At 47.1% G+C, this 25356-nt stretch overlaps 1 protein-coding gene across 3 annotated transcripts in view; it reads left to right on the plus strand.

Annotated features, from left to right (window-relative positions):
* The first annotated feature begins 707 nt into the window (after window positions 1-707).
* Window positions 708-25356, plus strand: part of gse1b (Gse1 coiled-coil protein b) — a 506044-nt gene continuing 481395 nt past the window's right edge. For 2 of the 3 annotated variants that reach the window (XM_055648857.1, XM_055648859.1), the window contains exon 1: window positions 710-2543. In XM_055648857.1, coding sequence (XP_055504832.1) covers window positions 783-2543 — 1761 coding nt within the window. In that variant the 5' untranslated portion in view covers window positions 710-782. Of the gene's footprint in view, window positions 2544-25356 lie in introns of all 3 variants that reach the window. The other variant, XM_055648860.1, reaches the window with a different exon arrangement.

Consider the following 25356-nt stretch of genomic DNA (forward strand, 5'->3'; position numbering starts at 1 on the left):
TGATAACAGGGCATATCCAATTCCCCGTTCAAGCGCATTTCTTTCAGCAAGCTGGTTTACGGGACTTTTCAACGAAGATACAGTCAGTAACGTGGGCTGAATGTTTTCGCTTGTTTGAGATGCAGGAAGTGGTGGGAAGATTGTTGCTCGTCGCTGCACTCGGTGTGACCGGTTTGGGTATATATGTGTGTGTGGGACTGGAAGTTTTCAGAGGTGGGGGAAGCAGGAGATGCGTTGTAGCACCGTGAAGATGTTCCCTGGGAGATGGCGCTAGGCAGCCGGCCGGGCGCCGAGATCCCCACAAAGTTTGTCCCGACCGCCCGGGGGAACGGCGAGAGTGCGGCTGGACTGGACTAGAAGGGCGGGGAGCGAGGGGGGGAGAAGGGAGGGGAAAGGAGAGACGGGAAGGGCAGCACAGCAGGCAGGCGTGTAGGAGGGAGAGGAGACGGGGGAGGGAGGGAATTCCGGACAGAAGCTGCGAAGTGAGGGGAGTGGACTATTCACGGGAGTAGGAGGGAGGGGACACGGGGGGGAGGGAGGGACAGAGGGTGGGAAGAGAGGGGAGTGGACTATTCACGAGAGTAGGAGGGAAGAGGGGGAGGGGGACAGAGGCTGGGAAGAGAGAGGAGTGGGAAGAGAGGGGGGGGAGTGGGAGGGAGGACGGGGGAGGGAGGGACGGGCGGGCGAGGAGACGGGGCCGGGGCTGGGAGGGGAGGGGACTGGGCAGGGAAGGGGAGGGAGCGTGGCGGGGAGAGGCGGACACTCCATTACTCCCAGCCAACATGAGTGACAAAGAAGCGGCTGTTCCCATCTCCAGGAAGCAGCGGCTGATGGCAGCAATCAGCGGCGGGGAACTCAGCCCAGGCCGCTTGCACTGCTTCATCTGCGGGGGCCGCATGAGCCCCGGGCGGGAGCAGAGGTTACAAGTGCGGTCCAAGTGCTGCCCCGGCTCGGCTCGCTTGCCTTACTTCCCGTTCCTCTTGCAGCAGGAGCCGGCTCCCGGAGCCCGGGAGGTGAGCGCCGACGGCTGCGTGTTGTCGTGCTCCGTGTGCCGCTGCTTCTTGTCCGAGCAGTGGCAGTCGTTCGAGAGGTGCCGCACGCCGGTGGACAAGCGCATGTATTGGCTCAAGCGACCGCACCAGTGCGACGGCCGCGGGACGTCCCGCGACTGGAACCCCAGCCCCGCTGCCCCCGCCACCGGCCGCGACTCCGACCTCTCCTCCCTGTCCGACCAAGAGCTCTCGGAGCCCGAGCAAGAAGCCCTCCCGTCCCGCCGCCCCGACCCCAGCCCCGGGCCACGGCTCAGCTTGTCCCCCGGGGGCAGCGAAGGCAGCGACGGCTGGTCCTCGGAGGACGAGAGGCAGGCGGCCGGTGCCAGGGAGAACGGACGCCCCGGGCAGCTGGAGGGGCGAGGGAGCGGGGCGATGGGCAAGGGACACTGGGCTTGCTTCATCTGCGGAGTCGGGCTGCCCCAGGGACGCCAGCACCTGGTACACGTCCACAAGCAGGAGGGCAGCACGGAGCGGCCCTTCTTCCCATTCCTGTGGCTCCACTACCCGCCGCCCGGCGCCAGACCCCTCAGCCCCGGCGGCAGCACCTGGGTCTGCTCCTTCTGCCACGTCTCTCTCATGCAACAGTGGCAAGGCTTCGAGTTGGCCAAGGTGCCCGTGTTGCAGCGCCTGTACGTGGTGCCACTGAAGGGGGATGTCCCCGGCGGGCAAGGGGAGCGAGGAGGCTGCTATCTCTGCGGCCAGGACTGCGGGCAGGAGGCCACATCCATCTGCTCCAGGAGCCGGGGCGCCAGAGACCCCATGTACTTCCCATTCATCGACCTCCTTCCCTGCCCGCCCAACGCCAAGGCCATGAGCCAGGAGGGAGAGGTGTCTTGCTGCAAGCGGTGCCGCAGGGTGTTGGACGAGATGTGGTCCGGCTCGGAGAGGGAGGAAGCCATCTCCTCGGTGCAGTCCTTCCTCGGGAGGTATCTCCAGACCAACGCCCGGGCCAGCGCGGTGTGCCGCCGGCCGCCAAGGACGGCTCACCTGCCCGCCGCTCCCTGCCTGCTGTGCGGGACTGAGCTAGAAGCGGGCCGGGAGTTCCAGCTCAGCGTCGATCCTCCCACTCGCCAGGGCGAACGAGAACCTTTCTTCCCCTTCCTGGCCGCCCGGCGTCGGCCAGCCCGGGCGGAGTCGTCGGGACCGGTGCCCACCTGCCTGCTGTGTTGTCACGATCTCCTGGAGCAGTGGTGGCAGGGGAAGAACTCTCAGCATCCGAGCAGCCCGTGGTCCCGCCACTACAAGGTGGACTCCTTCGTCTGCTTCTTCTGTAGACAGGAGAGGAGGCGCTACCTGGGTCTGAAGGCAGTGACGGTGACCCGGCTGCCCGTGTTCATCTATGCCCCGCGGGTGCCCGACGCTCTGCTGGTGGACGATGGCAAACAGTTGACGATCGGCACGTGTGAGGATTGCTGGGCTATGGTCTCGGCCGGGAACTCCGCCAAACAAGGGAGCCGAGTGGATTCTCTATCTCCATCCCAGAACTCTAAGGTAAGATGTGTGTCTTGTTGATGTGCGATGGCCCCTGCAGCCGTGAACCAGAAGTCCAGAGGTACAAACGTGGAGACCAGGTTGAGATCTCTCCATGATAGCTGGGAAATGTTTCATATTGATCGATGCCAACGAGAACATTAGGAACAAGGACAGAAGGTCAGATGCGATGTGGAGACCAGGTTGAGATCTCACCATGAAAGCTGGGAATTTTATAATATGCATTGATGTGAAGGTCATCTGGTCGTTATCTAGCTTGCAATAAGATAATGGTTGATCTTATTCCACTTACTTACTGTGGAAGTGAACGAGTCAACCCCCTTGCCTCTCCTGTTAAGATCTTCTAAACATCTCAGAAGACCACCAAATGTATTCAATTACTTCACTTTCACACCTCCTCTGGTGTGGGAATTCCAAATGATCACTACACTACAAGAGAACAAACCCCTCTCTATCTTAAACCGGAGACCCAATATTCAGAAACAATGCTCCCTTGTTCTCAATGTTCTCCTAAGGGAAACCTTCCTCTTGACAACTGCTCCTTCAAGGTGCCTTAACACCTTGCATGTTTCAATAAGATCATCCCTCTTTCTTCCCATGACTAAACGACGATCCTGTCCAATGCCTCCAGCTCAATCACTTTCTCACAAGAATAGACCCTGAGAGCTTTCTCTGAATTGCCTCTGATGCAATTAACAAGGAAAACAAAATTGCCCGCAATGTGATCTCACCAATTTCCCATATAGTTGTAGCTAGACCTCCCAACTGTTATAGTCCCAGCTCCCTTTATTTAAATACCCCATTCCATCTGCCTTCCTGAAATCTGAATACTACTATTAGTATTGGTGACCATGCAAGTACTGTATTGTAAAGGCCCATCATTGTGACTGAGGGTGATCTGTTGTCCTTTCCTGGTCTGCCCTATGACTGTGTGCTTGACATTTGACAGTCCCATAACATGATCCAATGTGCTGTAACAAATTACCAGGATGTTTTCAAACAGGTCGCCTTGTTGTCTTTGACCCTTTAAATGAGTGCCAAACTGCATCTCATTTCTCATATCATTTTGTAACTAAATCACATGCATGACTTGTGGTAAATGGATTAAGTAGTGGGTTGGGCATATGTGTACACGCCACTCTGCTGTATTTCAGTCCATTGGAAAATATCTATATTTGGATCAATTAAAGTTAGGATGGGTGATTCCTCCATAACGTTGGTGAGTGGGCATTTTTTAAAAACACCATTTCAATTCTGCTCAAATGAAGCTTAATTGAATGGACACTATCTCCCAAGGGTTCTGTTAGTAACTAGACTGTGCCCAAATCAAACCTTGAGCAGAGGCAAGGAACTGGCAAAATTGTTCGCATTCCCTTCACAAAAAAAACAGAGGGACCACAGTGGAGGTGTGCATGAAGCATTCTCAGTGGAAATAATGAAGAGATGATCACCTTGGTTGGAGTGTTGTGACGTTATCCAAGATCTTGCTTCTTTACCACCAGGGACTTGCTCTTCCTGGTTTATTCAGATATGGTGTTCAAGTAGTAGGTGCTAGCAAAGGGTTTATCGATGATCTGCTAGTCTTGATTATCAGTATATTTCTCTCCAGTCAATGAAACTAATGTCATGTAAATTGAAAATAGACATTGCGAACAATTACATACTCCATTGTTGTTATTGTTCCGGGCGATACATAACACTTTGTAATGAGGAAATATATATTTGCAAGGCATATTGATGTTTGGAGTTAAGTATGGAATCTTTGCATGGAAATTACTGCATTAAAACCACTGATGTCTTGCAAGAACCGTTTCACTTTGCTGCAAATTACTTTATCACTGATGCCATTCACAGAATTGTTCTTGTTGCTGTCAGCGTGTGGATCCCGCCTTGTCACTTGGAGGGGTACAGAAGCTTGCTGTCTCATTCTGACTGAGACCAAGTCACACAGTGTTATCACTGGGGCTGCTGCATAGTGAAGCAGGGAGTGGGTGATCTTGACACCTGAATCCACCTGAACTGCGGAGAAATTGAGCATGCTGCGATGCAATGCGATAGAATGCTTTCTATGGCCCATATGCAGAAGTTGGTGAGAGTTGTTGGGGACATGCTGAACTTCCGAAGCCTTTTAAGGAAGTAGAGGTATTAGTGTGCTTTCTTGGCCACTACTTTGATATGGGTGATCCAGGCCAACTCGCTGGTGAAATAAGTGTTGCATTGGAAGTCATTGCCTCAGAGTGAGGTGTGGTGAGGTTGACTATTATGTTTTTTACAGTGATTTTGGCATAATTGATGCTCAGTAAATGGTGTCATGTTTAGTTTAGTTTAGAGATACAGCATGGAAACAGGCCCTTCAGCCCAACGGGTTCATGCCGACCAGCGATCCCCGCACACTAACACTGTCCAACACGCAGTAGGGACAATTTTCAATTTTACTAAGCTAATTAACCCACAAACCGGTACGTCTTTGGAGTGTGGGAGGAAACCGGAGCTCCTGGAGAAAACCTGGAGGGAGAGATAGATCAGCCACGATTGAATGGTGGAGTAGACTAAAATGGCCGAATGGTCTAATTCTGCTCCTATCACATATAAAATCTTTCTAAGACTACGTGTGAGCGAGATTTTCACACTTCAGCATACTGACTTGAGAGGATTTGCTTCAGTGCTCCAAAGTACCTGGCAAGCATCTTGTTTATTTAACACTCTTGCTGCAGAGGTTGTGGCTCTCGTAAGTGGAAGAATGCACTTTCCTTTCTTATTAGGTGTGGACCCATGAAGGAGCCTCCAACTGTTGCCCCCTCCAGCAGTGCAGAGTGCTGCTTAACCTTTCTGGCTAAATGCTGCCGCTCGCTGCAATTGCATCTTTCCCACAGTGAGTTTTTTGCAAACCATGTTTCAACTTACACAGTAGAGCAGCATATGGCATAAATATTTATTCACCTTTCACTAGAGAGTTAAGCTTGGAAATGTTTTCCCTATTTCTGCAGCTACCACCAACTTCATAAGTACATAACACCGCTTGATGGCTGTGACAGTCGACATTGCTGTTCCTGCTGGGAGAACCACATTTTACATGTAATCTCCAGAGTGTATTGAGCAAACAGCATTGTGTGTGTGTGTGTGTGTGTGTGTGTGTGAGGATTTTTACTACATTTCACTCGCAGTTCACGATAGGGAGACAATTTTCTTGGTATCTTCCCTGAAAGTGCAGTGTTTAACACCAAGGCAATTGAAGTTTCTCCAGTTATGGAACTAAACAAAATAAAAGAAAAGGCCAGAATTCAAACAGTTCCAGAATTACATATGACTTTGAACTATGTGGTAACAGGTGTGATTCTTCCTTCTCCCAAACCTTGCTGATCTCTTAATTAGATATTTGCTGATCTGAACTTCAATGCTATTTACCCGCCTAGCTCCAAATAGAAACATAGAAAATAGGTGCAGGAGTAGGCCATTCAGTCCCTCGAGCCAGCACCGTGATTCAATATGATCATGGCTGGAGATGGGGAAAAAGCCAGGACGGGGTACTGATCATGGCTGATCATCCAAAATCAGTACCCCGTCCTGGCTTTTTCCCCATCTCCCTTGATTCAGTTAGCCCTGAGAGCTAAATCTAACTTTCTCTTGAAAACATCCGGTGAATTAGCCTCCACTGCCTTCAGTGGCAGATAATTCCACAGATTCACAACTCTCTGGGTGAAAAGTTTGTTCCTCATCTCAGTCCTAAATGGCCTACCCCTTATTCTTAAACTATGAGCCCTGGTTCTGGACTCCCCAACATTGGGAAAATTTACCCTGTCCAATCCTCTAAGAATTTTTTATACTTCCATCCCCTCTCATCCATCTAAATTCCAGCCTACTCCTGCACTCCCTTAATAGCAATAATGTCCTTCCTCAAATTAGGAGACCAAAATTGCACACAATACAAATCTCTGTTTACACGTAGAAAAAAGGAATTGCAGATGATGGCTTACAAAAAAATAAGGCACAAAGTGCTGGATAATGTCACAGGTCAGACGGCATCTATAGAGAATGTGGTTAGGTGACGTTTTGGGTCAGGCTGATCAGCTCGTAACATCATCTGTCTATGTTCTCCAGAGATGCTGCCTGATCCACTGAGTTACTCCAGCACGTTGTACCGCTTATATCCTTGCCCAACAGCATCCTTTTATGTTGATCTTGAAATCAAGAGATTTTTGCGGAGTTGCAAATTTCCGCTTGTTTTATATTTCCTAGATTCCTTTCCAAAGGCCTATTGTTAACATTTAGACCGTGTGCTCGTGCCCTTGATGCTTTCCCATCAGAAGAGCATGTTGGGTCATCCTAATGTTTCAAATTCTCTCGATTAAATTATGACACTTATATTCTGGGAAGTGTAAGGTATGTGTAAGCTTTTTAAAAAAAAAAACTTGTGCTGCATTCTCTCGAAGGTCAGGGCATCCTATATATGAATTCATATTTGAATTATGAACCGGAGTAGGAGTTGGCTGCTCCCACTGACAAGAAGATCATGTCTGTTCAGATTATAACCTCAGTTTCATGTTGCCCTGTATCCACCTTGACTCTCATCCGCTCGTTTATTAAGAATCTATCTACTTCTGGCATAGAAACATTCAGCTTCTAGTGCCTCTTGAGGACTCGTGGGCCTTGGAGAAAATATTTCCTATCATCTCGGCGTTAACCTCTTATTTTGAACTGTTGCTAAAGTAGTTCTAGGCTCTAATCACTCGAGGAGACATCTTCTCTGCACGTAAGGTAGACACAAAATACTGAAGTTACTCAGCGGGACAGGCAGCATCTCTGGATAGAAGGAATGGGTGATATTTCAAGTCGAGACCCTTCTTCAGACCCATCTATATCCAGAGATGCTGCCTGTCCCGCTGAGTTACTCCTGCATTTTGTCACTATCTTCGGTGTAAACCAGCATCTTCAGTTCCTTCCTACACTATTCTCCGCATCTACCCTGCAAGCTCATGGTCCTGCCTAAGGTATGATGACCAGAATGAACTCCAGTACAGACACTCCCTAACTTATGTAAGGGTTGCGTTAGGAACCCTTGCGTAAGTCAGGTTTTACGTAAGTCGGGATCACCATCCCCTTCCCCTGCCTGAAATAACTCACTGAGAGTATTAACTGTCTCAGCTGTATCCAGGGCACTTTCTGCAGTGCTTGGCGTTCTGGGTAAGCACCATTTGCCATTGCCGGCTTGATTCCAATGTAAACTTGAGTGATGGTGGAAATTACAAATTGCGTTGATTGCACTAGGGACTAAGTTAAGGAATTGTTTACGTAGGTCGATTATTGCGTAAGTCAGGGTGTTGAGTTGAGTTCAGTTTATTGTCACGTGTGCAGGAGCATGCTATTCCAGTCAGCAGAAAGACTATACATGATTACAATCAAGCTGTCCACTGTACAGATACATGATGAACGGAATAACGTTCAGTGCCAGATAAAGTGCCTGCACTCCAGTGTTGGCGATAGGGATGGGTAGGTCAAATTCCACTCACCCTAAAAAAAAATCATTCTTATTAAAGGCATGCATTGATGTGTCTGTGGAAGGTATCTCTGTAAGAGTGTTTAAATTTAAATTCCTGGCCATATCTTGATGGAATGGAAGCGTAAATTAAGGCCTCATCTCTCCCTTTGTAATACCCGCAAAACAAATGCCAACATCAACTGGGCATGCCTGATTGCTTTTAAAAGGCATCCATTTCATTTAAACAAGTGGCGTTCGAATGATATAGACCTTTCACTGGTGCCTGCAAGTTTAGTTTGCGCTGACAAGTGATCCCTGTACGATTGCACTATCCTACGCACTAGGAACAATTTATAATCTTTACTGAAGCCAATTAAACTACAAACTTGTAGATCGTTGGCGTGTGGGAGGAAACTAGAGCAACCGGGAAAAACCCACGCGGTCACGGGGTGAACGTACAAACTCCGTACAGACAGCACCCGTAGTCAGGATCAAACCTGTTTCTCTGGCACTGTAAGGCAGCAACTCCTTGCCGCCCCTGTTTATGTTTGTACTTTAGCCAGTGTGCAGTCCATGGCCATTGAATGTGGTTCCCATTTACATCTGACATCCTTCCAACTCGTGTTGCTGGAGAACTACTGTAAATGGAAAACTCGGTGGAGTTCCCTGTTTTCTTTCTGTCCCAAAGCACTGCTCTGTATACTGATAACCAGTAGCAGAGAGCAGAATAGGATTGAACTTCAGTTATTGAACTTTTTAAGTTCAAAAATAAACTTTATTCCGAATAATATAAACAAAATATACAAACTAAATCTGGAAAAACTCTTCGTAAATTCTCAGTAGCTATTCATCCAATAGTGTCCTGCTCAGTAGTGTTTGCATCTATCTTTAAAGAAAACATCTCGTGGCCCTGTCTGGGTGGTATCTCTCTGCTTGTTAGAGGGGTGTCCCCATTGGACTCTGCTCCTCAATGTCCAGCAGCGGAAGGACCCTGGACTGTGATCCTCCCTCCTCACAGAGCGTTGGTGTTGGCTGCACTGAGCTTCAGCTCCTCACTCAGCACATACTGTGCAGTTTGGACTGGGCCAGTCGGCAACCTTCCCTGATGGACATCTCGCTGTGCTGGGAGATCAACAAGTTTCAGACGGACCACAGAGAGTCAAACTTCAGTCGTTGCTCAACACAGCTGAGTAGCGGTGCACATGGTGCAGTTGCACGCCAAGCCTTCTGTGTGTCTGCAAACGGCTTCTTCTGAAGGACCCTACCTTTTCTGAGCAGAAATAGAGATGGCAAGGAAGGGGGACAATTAACAAGCGTGGACAGAGTGGGCGTGCTCCTGCTATATGGGCAAGAGGGAAGAGTAAAAAATTAATGCCCTTGTATGAGAAATATCTGGTACATGCAGTATTAGTGTGTGTCATTCATGCTGTACTGCCGAAACCAGGAGTCCCTAAAGCACTTGGCTGCAGGCCTGAAACGGAAAATCCAGATGTTACTTTTTGTCACCCACATTACTGAATCCAACCCTTGGAGAAGGGAAACAGCTGTGGACAATTATAAGTAGACATCAGTAATTTAGGGTGATTGTCCAATTGCAGGCTTTGCTGAGTTAATTATTACAAGGAAGCGTGCATTTGCCATTTTCTTCTGAGTTGTGGTCTGTCATAACATTGCATAACTGCACCCTCTAGTGCTTACACCTATCATTACACCTCCCCGGCACCTTGAATGGTATGTGCATGTCTCGTGAGACGCTGAGATGTTTCAGCGCAAATGCTTGAGCCGGTACTTTCAAATCAGTGGGAATTTGCAAGGTTGCAGAATTATAGTTGTGCTTATTTCCTTGGGCAGCCTTTCCAAGTGAAGTAAAGAGGCATCCATCGCATCCTGTCAGGTTCCTCTGCGTGAGAGAGAGATCGCATATAGAACATAAGAATGTTTGGAGCCGCAGTAGACCACTCGGCCCCTCGAACCTGTCCCGCCATTCAGTATGATCATGGCAGATATAGGGGTATAAATTCATGAGGGGAATAGATTGGGTCAATGCACACAGTCTTTAACCCAGAGTAGGGAATCAAGGACCAGAGGACATAGATTTAAGGTGTGAGTGGAAAGTTAATTGGAACTTGAGGGGCACCTTGGTGTGATTACGGAACAAGCTGCCAGAGAAGGTAGTTGAGGCCGTTGCTGTATGAGACATTTGAGCAGGTACATGATAGGAATAGTTGAGAGGGATATGGGCCAAATGTGGCTGGTGGAAACGGCTCCATCCAAGACGGCAAGAAATTGCAGAGAATTGTGGACGCAGCCCAGACCATCACACAAACCAACCTCCCTTCCATTGACTCCATTTGCACTTCACGCTGCCTCGGCAAGGCCACCAGCATAATCATGGACCAGTTTCACCCAGGTCACTACCTCTTCTCCCATCTCCCATCAGGCAAGAGGTAGAGCAGCGTGAAAACACACACATCCAGATTCAGGGACTGTTTTGTCTCAGCTACTATCGGGTAACTGAACCATCCTATCACCAACTAGGGAGCGGTCCTGACCTACCATCTATCTCATTGGAGACCCTCAGATTATCTTTACTTGGACTTTACTGGACTTTATCTTGCACTCTATGTTAATCCCTTTATCCTGTATCTGTACAGTGTGGATGGTTTGATTGTAATCATAGAAACATAGAAACATAGAAAGTAGGTGCGAGAGCAGACCACCAGGTCCATCGAGCCCGCACCGCCATTCGCTCATGGCTGAACACTAAACAGACACACTTACCCACAAACAGTAGACACAAGACACAGAACACAAGACACTACCCTCCCCTTTATACCGCTATCACCCCTCTCCACCCCAAGAACCTCGTGATCTCTTCGTGAGATGTATAGTCTTTTTGCTGACTGGATAGCACACAACCAACAAGCTTTTCACTATACTGCAGTACACGTGCCAATAAACAAAATAAAACTATTAAAAAAAGACACAAAGTGCTGGGAATAATTTGGTGGGTCAGGCCACATCTCCAGAGAACATGGATTCGGGTCGGGACCTGTCCATGTTCTAAAAAGATGCTGCCTGACCCATTGAATTACTTCAGCACTTGTTTAAGATCCAATACTTTGTGCCTTGTAATCCTGTTGTTTTTTCCAAAATGCTTATGGTTTGCAGGAATTCCACCGTTTCCTTAGAACGGTTGGATAGTCGTAGCTGGTGTCACTGAGGGTTAAGTGTAGTGCAGTGAAGAATGCGTTGGAGGTTTTGTTTCCAAGCGAGTCCTGCAATCTTGCACTCCAAGTGGAGATGTCATACTCGGAGGGACCATATGTTGGTGATAGGATTACAGCATTGATATCTATAAAAAAACATCCAGAGCACAACTAATAGTTTCTGTTCTTCCAAACTTGTGTTATGTCTGGAGAGTGTATTTTGAGCTGTGCTACATTAAGCCACAGTTGGTCACTGAGCTGTCAGCAGTGATGAAGTAACAAAATATATTGCCTTCATTATTATGGTTGATACAGATTAACTAATTCACAAAATAATTCTAGTGTTAACTTTGACATAAACTGGGCTAATTAAAGGGCACTTATAGTCAGACGTCCCACCAGAAACAACTTTGGTTTCTGAATATCTTACTTGATTTGTTATATAAGGGAATAATTAGATCATGAACATGTTACAAGGCTGGGACTCGTCCATGGGTGAGCTCTCTTTTGGGCTTGGGGAAAGTGTTGTAATAACTCATTTCTAGGTGGTAGCCTTGCTGATTGATAACATTCTTGCACCCAGTCAGAAGGCGGTGGGTTCAAGTCTTACCCCAGAGATGCGAGCTTTTTATTCAATCAGGAGGTGTTACATTTTTTCAAAAATGCCATTTTGGAAAAAGGAAGAAAAAGGAACAAATATTGAAAGGACTCTGAAGATAGACACAATACTCTGGGGTAACGCTGGGGTAGCTCGCGTGTAGGATAGATCTAGTGTGCAGGTGATCGCTGGTCGGCATGGACTCGATGAGCCGAAGGGCCTGTTTCTACGCTGTATCTCCCAACTAAACTAAACCAAGGTTTCAACACCCTTGAAGGACATAGGGGTTCTAAACTGGGTCTGAATCGTCTGTGGGTGATGTTTCTATTTAACGCCAAAGAGATAAATGCAAACTTGCCGTAAATGCGTTAACTACAGTCAAACTTTGGAAACGGCCACTCTGGAAAATCCTGACATCAACACTACAGGCATGGAGATAACTTCCCTCCACGATAATGTCATTTGGTGATTCACAAACCTCAACCTTAAAACTATTGTTGTAATTATGGCAGGAAAATTGATAGAAACGTCTCGGGATCGACTGGACACGATAGGTTGTGCACTGATTCCCTTGCTCTCGAGTTTCTCCTGGCAGTGCGCATTATCAACGTGATGCACAAAAATAGTTTCACGTTGGTGACCCTGACTTCAGATTCAGTCATGTTTTATGATGTAACTTGATGTTTACTGCTGCTTTGTAATCAATCCCAGATATGATTTTTTTTCTCCCTTTTACACTCCTGCGTTAGAGGTTGCCTTCGCAGACGGGGAACCAATTATGGTCCTAGCGGTGCTGAGAGTGGCGATGACGGGCAACTGCCCTGTGGACCCAGAGGGGATGAAGTTACAGGTGTGGAATGTTCACGGCCTGTGTAAATATCAGAAGCCACTTGGGAAAGTCTTTAGGTAGTCAATACGCCACGATTATTTAACTCCTTTTGCAGGGACTTTAGCCACGGGCCATGAATGAGCCATTCAGCCCCTCGTCATCTATCTTATTGCTGATCTGCACTTAAACTCCTATTACCTTCCTTAGCCCATCTCCTGTGATAGATAAGACATAGGAGCAGAAATAGGCCATTCAGCCCATCGAGTCTGCGCCACCATTCAATCATTGCCGATCCGTTTTTCCCTCTAAACCCCATTCTCCTGCCCACTTCCCGTTACCTTTGGCATGCTGACTATTCAAGAACCTTTCAATCTCCACTCTAAAATGTCCCAATGTGTTTGCCTCCACAGCTGTCTGTGGCAATGATTTCAGATTCGCCACCCTCTGAGTAAAGAAATTTCTCCTCATTATTCTAAAGGCACATCCTTTTATTCTAAGGCTGGGCCCTCTGGTTCTAGATTCTCCCGTTACTGGAACCATCTGTTCCACATCCAATCCTTATTCCCTAGGCCGTAGCCACTCTATAGGTTAGGTACGGATCTTGTCTTGAAAGTTTTATTGTTCCACTGTTAATAATCGTTTTATTTAAGGACAGCACGGTGGCGCAGTAAGGGTGGCACAGGGGTGTAATGGTATTACTGCCTTACAACACCAGAGATCTGGGTTTGATCCTGACTGCGAGTGCTGTCTGAACAGAATTTGTACGTTCTCCCCGTGACCACATGGGTTTTCCCCAGGTGCTTCAGTTTTCTCCCACACTCCAAAGACGTGTAGGTTTGTAGGTTAATCTGATTTTGGTTAAAATGGTAAATTGTCCGTAGTATGTAGGATAGTGCTAGTACAAAGGGTGGTAGGTGCGGACTCGGTGGGCTGAAGGGTCTTCTTTCTGCTCTGCATCTCTAAACTCTAAACTAAACTAAACTAAACAAACTTTGTGGGGAATTATTCCACTGCTGATTTGTTTTTTTTTATTCCATTGTGAAACCATCATCATTTTCTGGCATGATCTTGATAGCCCATGTCACTGAATATTCGAAGATGTATAACTATAGAAGGGGGCTGTTTGCTTTGTTGTCTGTACCAGTTGGAAAATAGATACCCAACGTAATCCTAGCTTCCAGCTATAGGTTCAACATCCTGCAGGTCACAACTCTGCAAGTGCACATCCAGGTACTTGTGTGTTAAATGTCAAGGTGCTGGAGGAATTGAGTAGGTCAGGCAACATCAGGGAAGGGTATGGACAGGTGACAATCCAGGTCGGGACCCTTCTTGACTCTGAGTTTTAAGACTGAAGAAGGGTCCTGACCCAAAACATCGTCTGTCCATTCCTTCCCCCTATTCTGCCTGGCCCCCAGAGTTCCTCCAGCATTTAGTGCTTTGCTCAAAATTCCCGCATCTGCAGTCTCTTGTCTTCCACTTATGGTGCATGTTTCTGCTTCAGAGGAGGCAAAGGTATTTTTCCTCATCTTCCCTGTGATCATTTGGCTGTCAATTTCAATCTATATCTCTAGGTCTTTGACTTCTCTGCAAAGAGAGGGATGTTTTTGCTATTTATCCATTCTAGGCCACATATAATATTAAACACCTCAGTTAAGCCTCTCCTTTGCCTCCACTTATCTAAAGAAAACATATCCATCTCATCCAATTTTCCCACGGCAACAATTGTCACTCTCGACAACACCCGCATAAATCTTCTCTGCACCCTCTCCACTGCAGTCTCCTCTGTCCTGTAATATGGGGAGCAGAATTGAATGCAGCGATGAAGCTGTTGGCTAACATATATTTATTGGTTCCTTTGTTATCACATGTACCAAGGTTCAGTGACATTTTTATTTTGCATACTGTAGGGTTGAGTTCAGTAAATAATGCATCGAAACAGCCTACTGAGTCCATATGCAATGGTCGCCAGATTTTGGTGCCATCTCACGGTCCCAACTGTATCTGGCCATGAAGGCTCGTTACAGCCATCAGCACCTCCATCTGGTCAACCCGCGAGTAAAAAACAATGGCGGGCCTGGCGTGGGGGACTGACGTGAGGGATGGGGGGCGGGGAAGGGGGAACCTGGCGCGGGGGTACTTTGTTGCTTTGCGAGCGCCCTCTATGTGACGGCTATTTGCATATCTTGGGTATGCAAGCAAAGAGTTTCACTGTGACTTGTGACAATAAAGTATTCCATCATTCATTTATTCATTCATCGTCCCTCTCCTTGTCGGGCCATCTTCCACCTTCGTGCCCCATGGGCGCCTCCTGCAGCCGGTTTTCCCCAGTCCAGCGCCCGTCGCCGACTCCCTTCGCCGCCTCCTCCGTTACCGGTCTCTGGGGACAAGGAGGAGCCGGGCTCGGCAGACTCCCTCTCCCAGTTCCACAGCGGGCGAACCAGGCCTGGTGTCAGGAGATGGCCACGGATCGCCGGGTCCTGCTGTATAAAGTTCAAGAGAAACCTCACCGCTCTCACGTTCTATTCAATGGCGAACAAAGGTTCTTGAATGTCTTTAAACCATCTTTTATTGGCCTGTCCTCATTCCTTCTCATCATACAACCTGGGCTTCCTCCATTTTTCTCACATGGTTCAATTTACTCCCAGTTACGTCTTTGGGATGTGGGAGGAAACCCACAGGGAGAACGTGCAAACTTTGCACAGACAGCACCTGAGATCAGGATTGAACCAGGGTCTCTGCCACTTGAAGCTGCAGCCACTCTGTGCCACTCTGTGATAATGGACTTCTATGCACACATTTGCTCATTCCCTCTCCTCTTGTATCCGCATGTACATACACAATTAAAAGTTGAAAAAGTGCAAAGGTTCAGTAATGACTAAACATTTAGTTCCGTGTTGCAAACAAGATTAATGCTCATGCTAAACAGTCTGATGGAAATGTAAAAGCTAGCCTTTTGTTTCAATATTAGTGAGTTTAGTTGCTCTTTTAGAACTAATTGTTGACTGTGGCAGGGAGGTATTGAGTGCAAGCATTGTTATACAGATTTATTGCTGTGAAAGGGGTACAACATGTTATGAAAAGCAAGCCAACAGTCTGTCAAGGATGAAAAGGAAGTAGCTTGGATGAGCTGTACTTTCCTCCTGCATGAAAGCTGATATTTGTTACTGGAAGGCAGATATTAGCCACTGTGCATGATTCAATGCTGCTGTGTGCTTTATTGCCAACTCTGGTAAGGTTGGCTTGGGTGGAGTGTTTTTGGGCCGAGGGGCAATGTTGTCAGTGACTGGAGGAAAAGAAGCTGTTTGCAGCAGGAGAGAGGCGTGACTATATCCCGCACCTCCCCACGATTCCACAACACTGGCGCGTAAGGGGGATTTGCCCAACACCGACAGTGCCTCATTTAACAGGTTTAGTTTAGTTTAAAGATACAGCACGGAAACAGGCCCTTCGGCCCACCGAGTCCGCACCGACCAGCAATCCCCGGACATTAACTCCATCCTACACACACACGAGGGACAATTTACACATACACATACACCAAGCCAATTAACCTACATACCTGTACGTCTTTGGAATGTGGGAAGAAACCGATGTTCTCGGAGAAAATCCACGCAGTCACGGGGAGAACATACAAGCTCCATGCAGACAGCACCCATAGATGGGATCAGACCCGGGTACCCGGCGCTGCATGCGCTGTAAGGCAGCCGCTCCACCGCTGCACCACTGTGGTCTGCAAGAGGATTTGACGCTGTTATGGAACAAGTTTAACATACATTTTTTCTTTCTGCGGTTGAATACAGAAAGCTTTGGTGGTAAAATTAAGTTATTTCTAAGACCTGAGGTCATAGCTTCAGAATAAAGGGACGTACTTTTAGAAAGATGATGAGGAGGAATTTCTTTAGTCAGAGGGTAGTGAATCTGTGGAATTCTTTGCCACAGACGGCTATGGATGCCAAATCATTGGATATGTTTAAGGCGGAGATTGACAGATTCTTGATTAGTAAGGGTGTCAGGGTTTTTTGGGAGAAGGCAGGAGAATGGGGTGGAGAGGGAAAGATAGATCAGCCATGATTGAATGGCGGAGTCGACTTGATGGGCCGATGGGCTAATTCACCTCCCTGTTCAGTTCAGGATTTTCTATCTGTTCTGAAAGACGTTGGCTTCGCTACTGGTTGTATAAGTACGGAAAATTGGCTCTGGGAGTAATAGGGAAACTGTCAGGAGGAGGCTGCACCATGAGCTAAATTGTACAAGGTACACCTCATTGCGGGGAGCCTCTGGGGATATTACCGGAGCAGTGTGCCAAACTCCGGGCTAGCTTAGCTCAGCAGGGAGGCACAATTTTGTCTGCTCCACTGTGAAATCTCCTCAAGGTATGCCTATTTCGAAGAAATGTGTAGGAAGGAACAGCAGATATTGGTTTACACCGAAGATAGACACAAAAATGCCGGAGTAACTCAACGGGTCAGGCAGCATCTCTGGAGAAAAGGGATAGGTGACGTTTTGGGTTGAGACTCTTCTTCAGACAAAAACCAACACTTTAGTTGTTCCTATCTTAGGTTGTGGCAAATCTGATTGGTGTTTCTTATCCTTGACCTGACTCCAGTCTCATTATTGTCCTTGAGCCTGTCCCATACATGCACATTTGCAACCGTGCAGTCCTCGATGCATTGCTGCCATTGACAGTGTGTGGCCATCCTGCAAAGTGGGGCAAGCTGTGGGTGGGGCAAGGTATATCCTTTCATGGTGATAGGTGAGCAAGTATTGACCAGGACAAAGGAGAAAGCAGCTGCGGTCTTTTGTTTTGTCTTCAATGGCCATTGCTTCAGCTCAACCTCTCATTTAAAAATCAGCAATTCAACCGTGCAGTTTTCCCTTGGTACCTGCTGCATCATTCGGAATTGTTGTGCTCGGAATCAACAGCATGGAAGGAGGCCGTGTGGTCAATGAGGTACACACTGACTCTCCCCAGAGCCCTGCAAATCCTTTTCTTTCTGATGCTAATCCAGCTGACTATCACCATGAACGCACATGATTGAATCTGCCTCCAATGCGACCCCTAGCCGTGTCGGTTCCAACCACTTGCTGTGTTCAAAGGGTTTTTCCTAGTTTCAGTTTTGTTGATTTTGCCGACCATCTTCATTCTACTTCCCAATGGGAACAACGTCACTTTATCAACTCGGTCCAGGCCTTTCCCGATTTAAAATCCACTCCAAATCTCCTCTATTCCATTGAGAACAAGCCTAGCACCTCTGGTCGGTCCATGTCACTAACGTACCCCAGACCTGCAATGGTTCCATGTTTAATTGTCATGGGTACCGACAATGGAATAATGAAAGTAAAGTCACAGCGTCAGACAGCACAGAAACAGACCCTTCGGCCCAACTTGTCCATCCCAACCAAGGTGCTCCATCTAGCCTAGTCCAATTTGCTAGCCTTTGCCCTTGTCTATTTAAACCTTTCCTCTCCATGTACGTGTCGAGATGTCTTTCAAATGTTATTCTCATACTCGCCTCAATTATCTCCTGTGCCATTTCACTCCTACCATTGGGGTAGATTCTTCCCAATAAACATTTGGCTCTTGAACACCACACACCTCAACCATGACCTATCAGACTAAGGGCTTTGGGCTTTTTTCTCCTGGTATTAAAGTTATTAGTTTATTGATTTTCTTGTTTACTATCAATGTCTATTGTGTTTACAGGCCTGTTGTGCTGCTATAAGTAAGAATTTCATTTCGGACCTGAGCTATGGAGAGTGGTTGGGCAGGCTAGGGCTTTATTCCTTGGAGTGCAGGAGGTTGAGGGGTGATACTGAGATGCATAGAATGATGAGGAGAATTGACAGCATGGATGCACAGAGCCTTTAACCCAGAGAATCAGTGGACATAGGTTGGAGATGAGAGGGGGAAGATTTAATAGGAACCTGAGCGGCAACTTTTTCCACACAAACAATGGTGGGTATATGGAATGAGCTGGCATAGGAGGTAGTTGCGGCAGGTGCTATAACATTTAAAAGACATTTGGACAGGTGCATGGATAGGAAATGTTTCGAGGAATATGGGCCAAATGTGGGAAGGTGGGAATAGTCGATGGGCATATTGGTTAGCATGGGCAAATTGGGCTGTAGGGCTTGTTCCCGTGTCGAATGGCTCTATATAAATTGCAGCTCGGTAGGGAAATAAGAGGGGGGGTGGGATTGACGGGATTACACTGCTGGATACTGGCATGGACACGATGGGCCAAACGGCCTCCTCTGTGTTAACGGGACTGCCAAGTGGCAGCAAGCTTGAATTTAATTATTCCATTGCTGGTACATATGACAATTAAACACCGATTGAAAGATACATCATTGGTTGGTCAAATAGATTTTATTTTGGTTTTAGTTCAAGAGATACAGTGCGGAAACAGCCCCTTTGGGCCATCGAGTCTGCATCAACCAGTGATATCCACACACGGTCCTACACACACTAGGGACAATTTACAATTTTTATCAAAGCCAATTAACCTACAAACCTGTACATCTTTGGAGTGTGGGAGGAAACCAGAGCACCTGGGGAAAACCCCCACAGGTCACGGGGTGAAGGTACAAACTCCATACAGACAGGAGTAGTCAGGATCGAATGTGGGTCCCTGGTGCTGTTAAGGTTTAGTGTTGAGTCTATGCAGCAGATGTTTATTGAAGATGCCGTTGGTGTGGTGCCTCTGGCTCTGGTCCTGAGCCCTCTCCTTGCTTCATTTCCCAGATGTGCTGAGGATGTTGGTCGCTGCCGTCCTTTTCCTTTGTTGGATGGGTTTCCACAGCTGGTGGTCCTGACACACACGCTTGCTCCAGCTGCTCCCAAAGCCAGGGGCTGGCAGCGTCAGCCTGCCTCTCCAGCAATTGGTAGACAGCTGAAGAACAGCAGGAGTTCTGGACTCTTGGCTTGTCTTGCCAAATATCACCGTAAAATAAAATAGCTCCACGCTCTACTGATTTGTTCTCTACAAAGGTGCCAACTGAGGCTCCAAGTCGGCTGCTCACTCGCCTCCCAAGTCAGAAGGTTGTGGTTTCAAGCCTAGAACTGTACACACAATGGAATAGATCCAGTGTACAAAACAAGAGAATGGAGCAGGGAGGCTGATTCTAACCCTCCTCTACCTTATCCACTTTCTCATCCCTCATCTCTTTGGCTCCCTTTGTGTCCAAAAATGTATCAACCCTCATACAGTGCGGAAATAAGGCCCTTCGGCCTAATTTGCCCACACAGACCAACATGGCCCATCTACATGAGTACCACCTGCCTGCGTTTGGTACATATCTCTCTAAACCAATCCTATCCATGTACCTGCCTAAATGTTTCTTAAATGTTGCAATAACACATCGCCTCAACTGCCTCTTCCGGCTGTTTGTTCTATACACCCACTGCCCATTGTGTAAAAAAAGTTACCTCTCAGGTTCCCATTACATCTCCCCCCTCCCGCATTAAACCTTTGTCCTCTGGTTCTCAATTTCCCGTACTTTGGCATTTACCAGATCTAATCTTCTCATGATTTTGTACCCCTCTATAAGATCATGCGCTTCAAGGAATAAAGCCCTGACCTGCACATCCTCAGTCCCTCAATTCCAGGCAACATCCTGGTAAATCTTTTCCCAATCCTTTCCAGCTTGACAACATCTTTCCTATAACATGGTGACCAGAACTGAACACAATACTCAAAACGTGGCCTCACCAACATCTTATATAGCTGTAACACGACCTCCCAATTTCTATACTCAATGGACTCTTTGAATGGCAACAGCACTGAAGAAGAGCATTTGTTCCTTTGTGTTCATGCTTACTTTTCAAGAGTAAAGCATTTGATCCCTTTCAGCAACTGATCATCCACAGAGATCTGTCGATGTTTCAGTAGATTTTGTCTTTGATCCGTGGTCAAATCTGAAGAAGGGCCCCCACCTTTGGGTGCGGCACAGAGGTGCAGAAATAGAGTTGCTGTAACATAGCGCCAGAGACCCGGGTGCGATCCTGACTATGGGTGCTGCCTATATGGAGTTTATACGTTCTCCCTGTGACCGCGTGCGTTTTCTCCGGGTGCTCCGGTTTCCTCTCACACGCGAAAGACGTAGAGGTTTGCAGGTTAATCGGCTTTGGTAAAGATTGTAAATTATCCGTAGTGTGTAGGATAGTGCTAGTATGGATAGTGATCGCTGGCGGTGCAGACTCGATGGGCCAAATGGCCTGTTTATGCGCTGTATGTCTAAAGTCTTAAAGTCTAAAGTTCTGAAATGTCGCCTATCCATGTTCCCCAGAGATGCTGCCTGACCCGCAGAGTTACTCCAGCATTTTGACACTTCATTTGACTTTTGGATTCTGTGGTTGAGGTGGGTGCTGGTGCTTCACAAGGAGGTTCGGAAAAAAATTATCCCAGCTATAGAGTCGTTCACATAGCAACAGGGCCTTTGGCTCACCATGAGTCCTATGTATTACTAATCCCATGTACCAGCACTTAATTTGTAGCCCGCAATGCATTGGCAATTCAAGTCCAGACCTTTCCAGATTTTAAATCCATTACGAGATCCGCTTTCAATCTTCTCTACTCCATGGAGAACAGGCCCAGTGGCTCCACGTATCCGAATTATCCAGTCATTATCACATTGCTGTCTGTAGGATCTTGTTGTGCACAGATTAGCTGCCACTGTGGACGACTCGATTGTAATCATGTACATTCGTTCCGCTGACTGGTGAGCACGCAACAAAAAGCTTTTCACTGTACCTCGACCACATGACAGTAAACTAAACTGAACATTTCCAACAGGTGTGTCTTCAGAAGTACTTCATATGAAATCATCCGCTCCCTGTGACAAAGTGCTAAAGATGAAAAGGAGATGAAAAGATGAAATAGGGAGTGAGATGTAAAGGCAGAGGGAGGGATACAGATGAAGGAGGGATGGGCTGGAATGCTTGAATCGGTGAATTATACTTTTGTTTATTTAATTTTAATTTATGCATCCGATGTAATTGCTCCTCATGGTAGTTTGCTGTGTATGCATGGAAATGGATTTGTTACTGTAGAGTGGTGTAGGAAGGAACTGCAAACGCTGGTTTAAACCGAAGATAGAGACAAAAAGCTGGAGTAACTCAGCGGGTCAGACAGCATCTCTGGAGAAAGGGAATAGGTGACGTTTTGGGTCAAGACTCTGAAGAAGGATCTCGACCTAAAACGTCACCTACTCCTTTTCTCCACCGATGCTGTCTGACCCGCTGAGTTACTCCAGCGTTTTGTGTCTCTGCACTGGAGAGTGTTCTGGCTGTAACCGCACTAACACACAGGGGGAAAATGGCCCAGGAAAGGCGCGATCGACAGGACAGTGGTGGTACTTCTCTGTAACTGGACCTTTTCCGCTGGAGTTCATAGAAGTCGGGAGTGAATGTGTCCAGATTCATCTGGGGACTTTTTTGGAATGTGTGCCGGGCGGGGTGATGGAGGGCGAGAGCTTTTGCAGCGCACTTAGTCTCAGGGATAATCTCTGTCTGCATTCAACCATTGCCGTCAGGAACTCCTGGCTTTCACATGACGTAACGTGCTAAGCCTGTCAGCAACTGTGATGTGGGGTTGTAGATGGAGAGGAGGTGTGAAGGGAACAGGGAGATGAAAAACTGCATGAGAAACCACAAGCATTAGATTCAAAACATACCTTTTCTTTGCAAATTGACAGCACAATAAATTAATCGTTCAAATATTTGGTTCAATTATGCTTCCATGCACATTCTGGGGACAGCTGTAATATACATGTGTGTTGTGATATCCCTACATGTGATATACATACATGTGTGGTAAGGAGTCGTAAATGTAAACAGGGATTTAAGTGTTTTTTTGGTTACTATTATTTCCATTCAGGGTATTTGATGATTTTATTCTAGAAAATGAGGTACTTTCCATTATTGTAAAAACTTCATTCAAATGACGCCGATAACAACATTTAAAGGACAGGTATACAGATATCAAAGGTTTAGAGGGATATCGGCCAAACGCAGGCAGATGGGACTAACTTGGATAGGGCATCTTGGTCAGCATGGACAAGTTGGGCCGAAGGGCCTGATTCCATGCTCTATGACTCTCAGATCAACAGTTTGTTTGTAAATTCCTACACAATCGGGTGGCACGGTGGCGCAGCGGTAGAGTTGCTGCCTTACAGCGCCAGAAACCCACGTGGGCGATCTCCGGGTGCTCCGCCTTCCACCCACACTCCAGGTTTGTAGGTTAATGGGCTTCTGTAAAAAAAAAAGTTGTCCCTAGTGTGTAGGATAGTGTTAGTGTACATAGATCGCCGGTTGGCACAGACTCAGTGGGCCGAAGGGATACTTCAACACTGTGACTCTAAACTAAACTAAACTAAAATCAAAATCAGTATTAACAATTACAGGCTGGTTCAGGTTTTAATTAAACTACATGAACTACATTTTCCTTCTTGCAATCTTTTACCCACACTGTTAATCTCTCCATTTTTGCTCACCCCCATCTCACCACGGATCAGCGCACCCCGCAAACAAATGGAAATGATCCGTGATCCATTCAAGAGTTTGAAAGCCGCATCCAGCCATCTTAAAGCAAAATGAATGAAAATGTAATTTCTGCAACGCTGACATTTATTTGTGGCGCGGAAATTAAAAACAATTTTTCAGTTAGGCCTTTGGGAGAGTTTTTTGCTTAATATCGAGGCCCTGTAAAATTCATGGCTTTGCATTGTGTATTCAGCATTTGTTTTCAGAAGGTAGACATTTATGATATATATAATGGCAGGATATCACCGTGGGGAATATAATATGTGCACGTGCACTGTTCACCAGGATAGCGTTTTGGCAAGGCATGTGATTTTGAGTATATTAAGCTCAGAAGTGAATGATACATATTGAGTAACTGTATCTGACTTTATTTTACATGATTAATGAGTGTCAGATGTAGCTCTATGGTTGCACTTGTACCTCATGAACCATAGTTCCTTGTTCAGTTCCCAGATCTGAGATCTTACTGGTCTTTGCAAATGAATGAATGTTTATTGGCCAAGTATTCACATACAAGGAATTTGCCTTGGTGCTCCGCCCGCAAGTGACAACATGACAGACAGTGACAGTTAGGAATGATACATAAAACATTAAACATTAATAATTATCAATTCAACATGTGAATTAAATAAAATACCAGTGCAAAAGGAGGCTACAGATTTTTAGTTATTGAGTAGAGCTACTACTCGTGGAAAAAGGCTGTTTTATGTATGGCTGTGGCAGCTTTGATAGTCCGGAGTCGCCTTCCAGAGGGAAGTGATTCAAAGAGTTTGTGGCCAGGGTGAGAGGGGTCAGAGATGATCTTACCCGCTCGCTTCCTGGCCCTGGAGAAGTACTGGGGCAGAGCTGCGTTTTAGCTGAGGTATCAAATCCAAGAACTCGCAGCTCTTCGATGCTTTTGTCTTGCACCTTCTGTCTGTTCATCCCTCACCTTTGCCCATCCATCTGCCTATCAAACTCCCCCCCCCCCCCCCCCCCCCCCCCCCCCCCCTCGGCTGTATTCACTTATTACCTGCCATGCTTTATCCTGTCCCTCCTCTCTTCCAGCTTTCTTCCCACCCATCCCCACAATCAGTCTGAGGAAGGGTCTCAACCAAAAATATTCTCTGTGTTCTCTGGAGACGCTGCCTGACCCGTTGAGTTACTCCAGCACTCAGTTTTGTTTAGAGATACAGCGTGGAGACAGGCCCTTTGGCCCACTGAGTCTGGGCTAACCAGCTACTACCGATATACTAGTTCAATACCAGACTATTTGCAGATGGTAATTAACCTGCTCATCTTTGGAACATTGGAGGAAACCGGAGCATCTGGAAAAAACCCAGGCGGTCACCAGGACAACGTACAAACTCCTTACAGACAGCAGTCCATAGTCGGGATCGAACCCAGGAAGAAATTGTAGTGGAGGCTAAGAATAGATCAACTGTGATCTTATTGAAGGAGGTATATGGTCTATTCCTGCCTGGGTGGCCCAATGTGGCACCAAGTAGTGTTGCTCCATCAACTCCAGTGATTTGGGTTTGATCCTGACCTGTAGTGGTGACCTAGTGGATGTTTCACATTCTCCCTTTGACCTTGCTCTCCCTCGTTACCTCCCACATCCTTGGTGGTTGGTCGGTTAATTAGCTGTTGTAAGGATTCTTTCCGTAGTTGATGGCTGAGGTGTCAGGATAGTAGAGTTGAGATCAGGTGGTGCGGAATGAGATTGTCCCCCCGCAGCCGAACGGTGGACCCGGCGGACCCTGGCCCTGCAGTGAGCAGGTTGCCCAGCTGCCCCTGCTCATCCCCCGGAGACTGGGAGGATGGAGCCGGTGAGGATGTCGGACGCGGCAGGCAAGGAACCGGTAGGAGAGGGAACCGGGGTCTGGCCAATCAAAATCAGCTGCGGGAGACACCCCTGGGGCTCAGAGATGATCGGGCGAGGAGAGGGACATAACATCTAAGGAAAGTGATGGGTGGAGGCCTGCAGCGGCATGGGGCTTGCCTGGATCGGGCACCACTCAAAAGGACTAGATCGCAGACGTGACTTTGAAAATAGTGCCAAAACGTGGTGAAAATAGTGCCAAATACGGATGATTTCTGTACACTTGCTAATCGAGGTTGTGCTTGTGTCTGAGAATACTGTACTGGAACCTAAGAAAATAATTTCATTCTATGTTTG

This window comes from Leucoraja erinacea, chromosome 17, assembly GCF_028641065.1.
Source record: "Leucoraja erinacea ecotype New England chromosome 17, Leri_hhj_1, whole genome shotgun sequence".
NCBI classification, from domain to species: Eukaryota; Metazoa; Chordata; class Chondrichthyes; order Rajiformes; family Rajidae; genus Leucoraja; species Leucoraja erinaceus.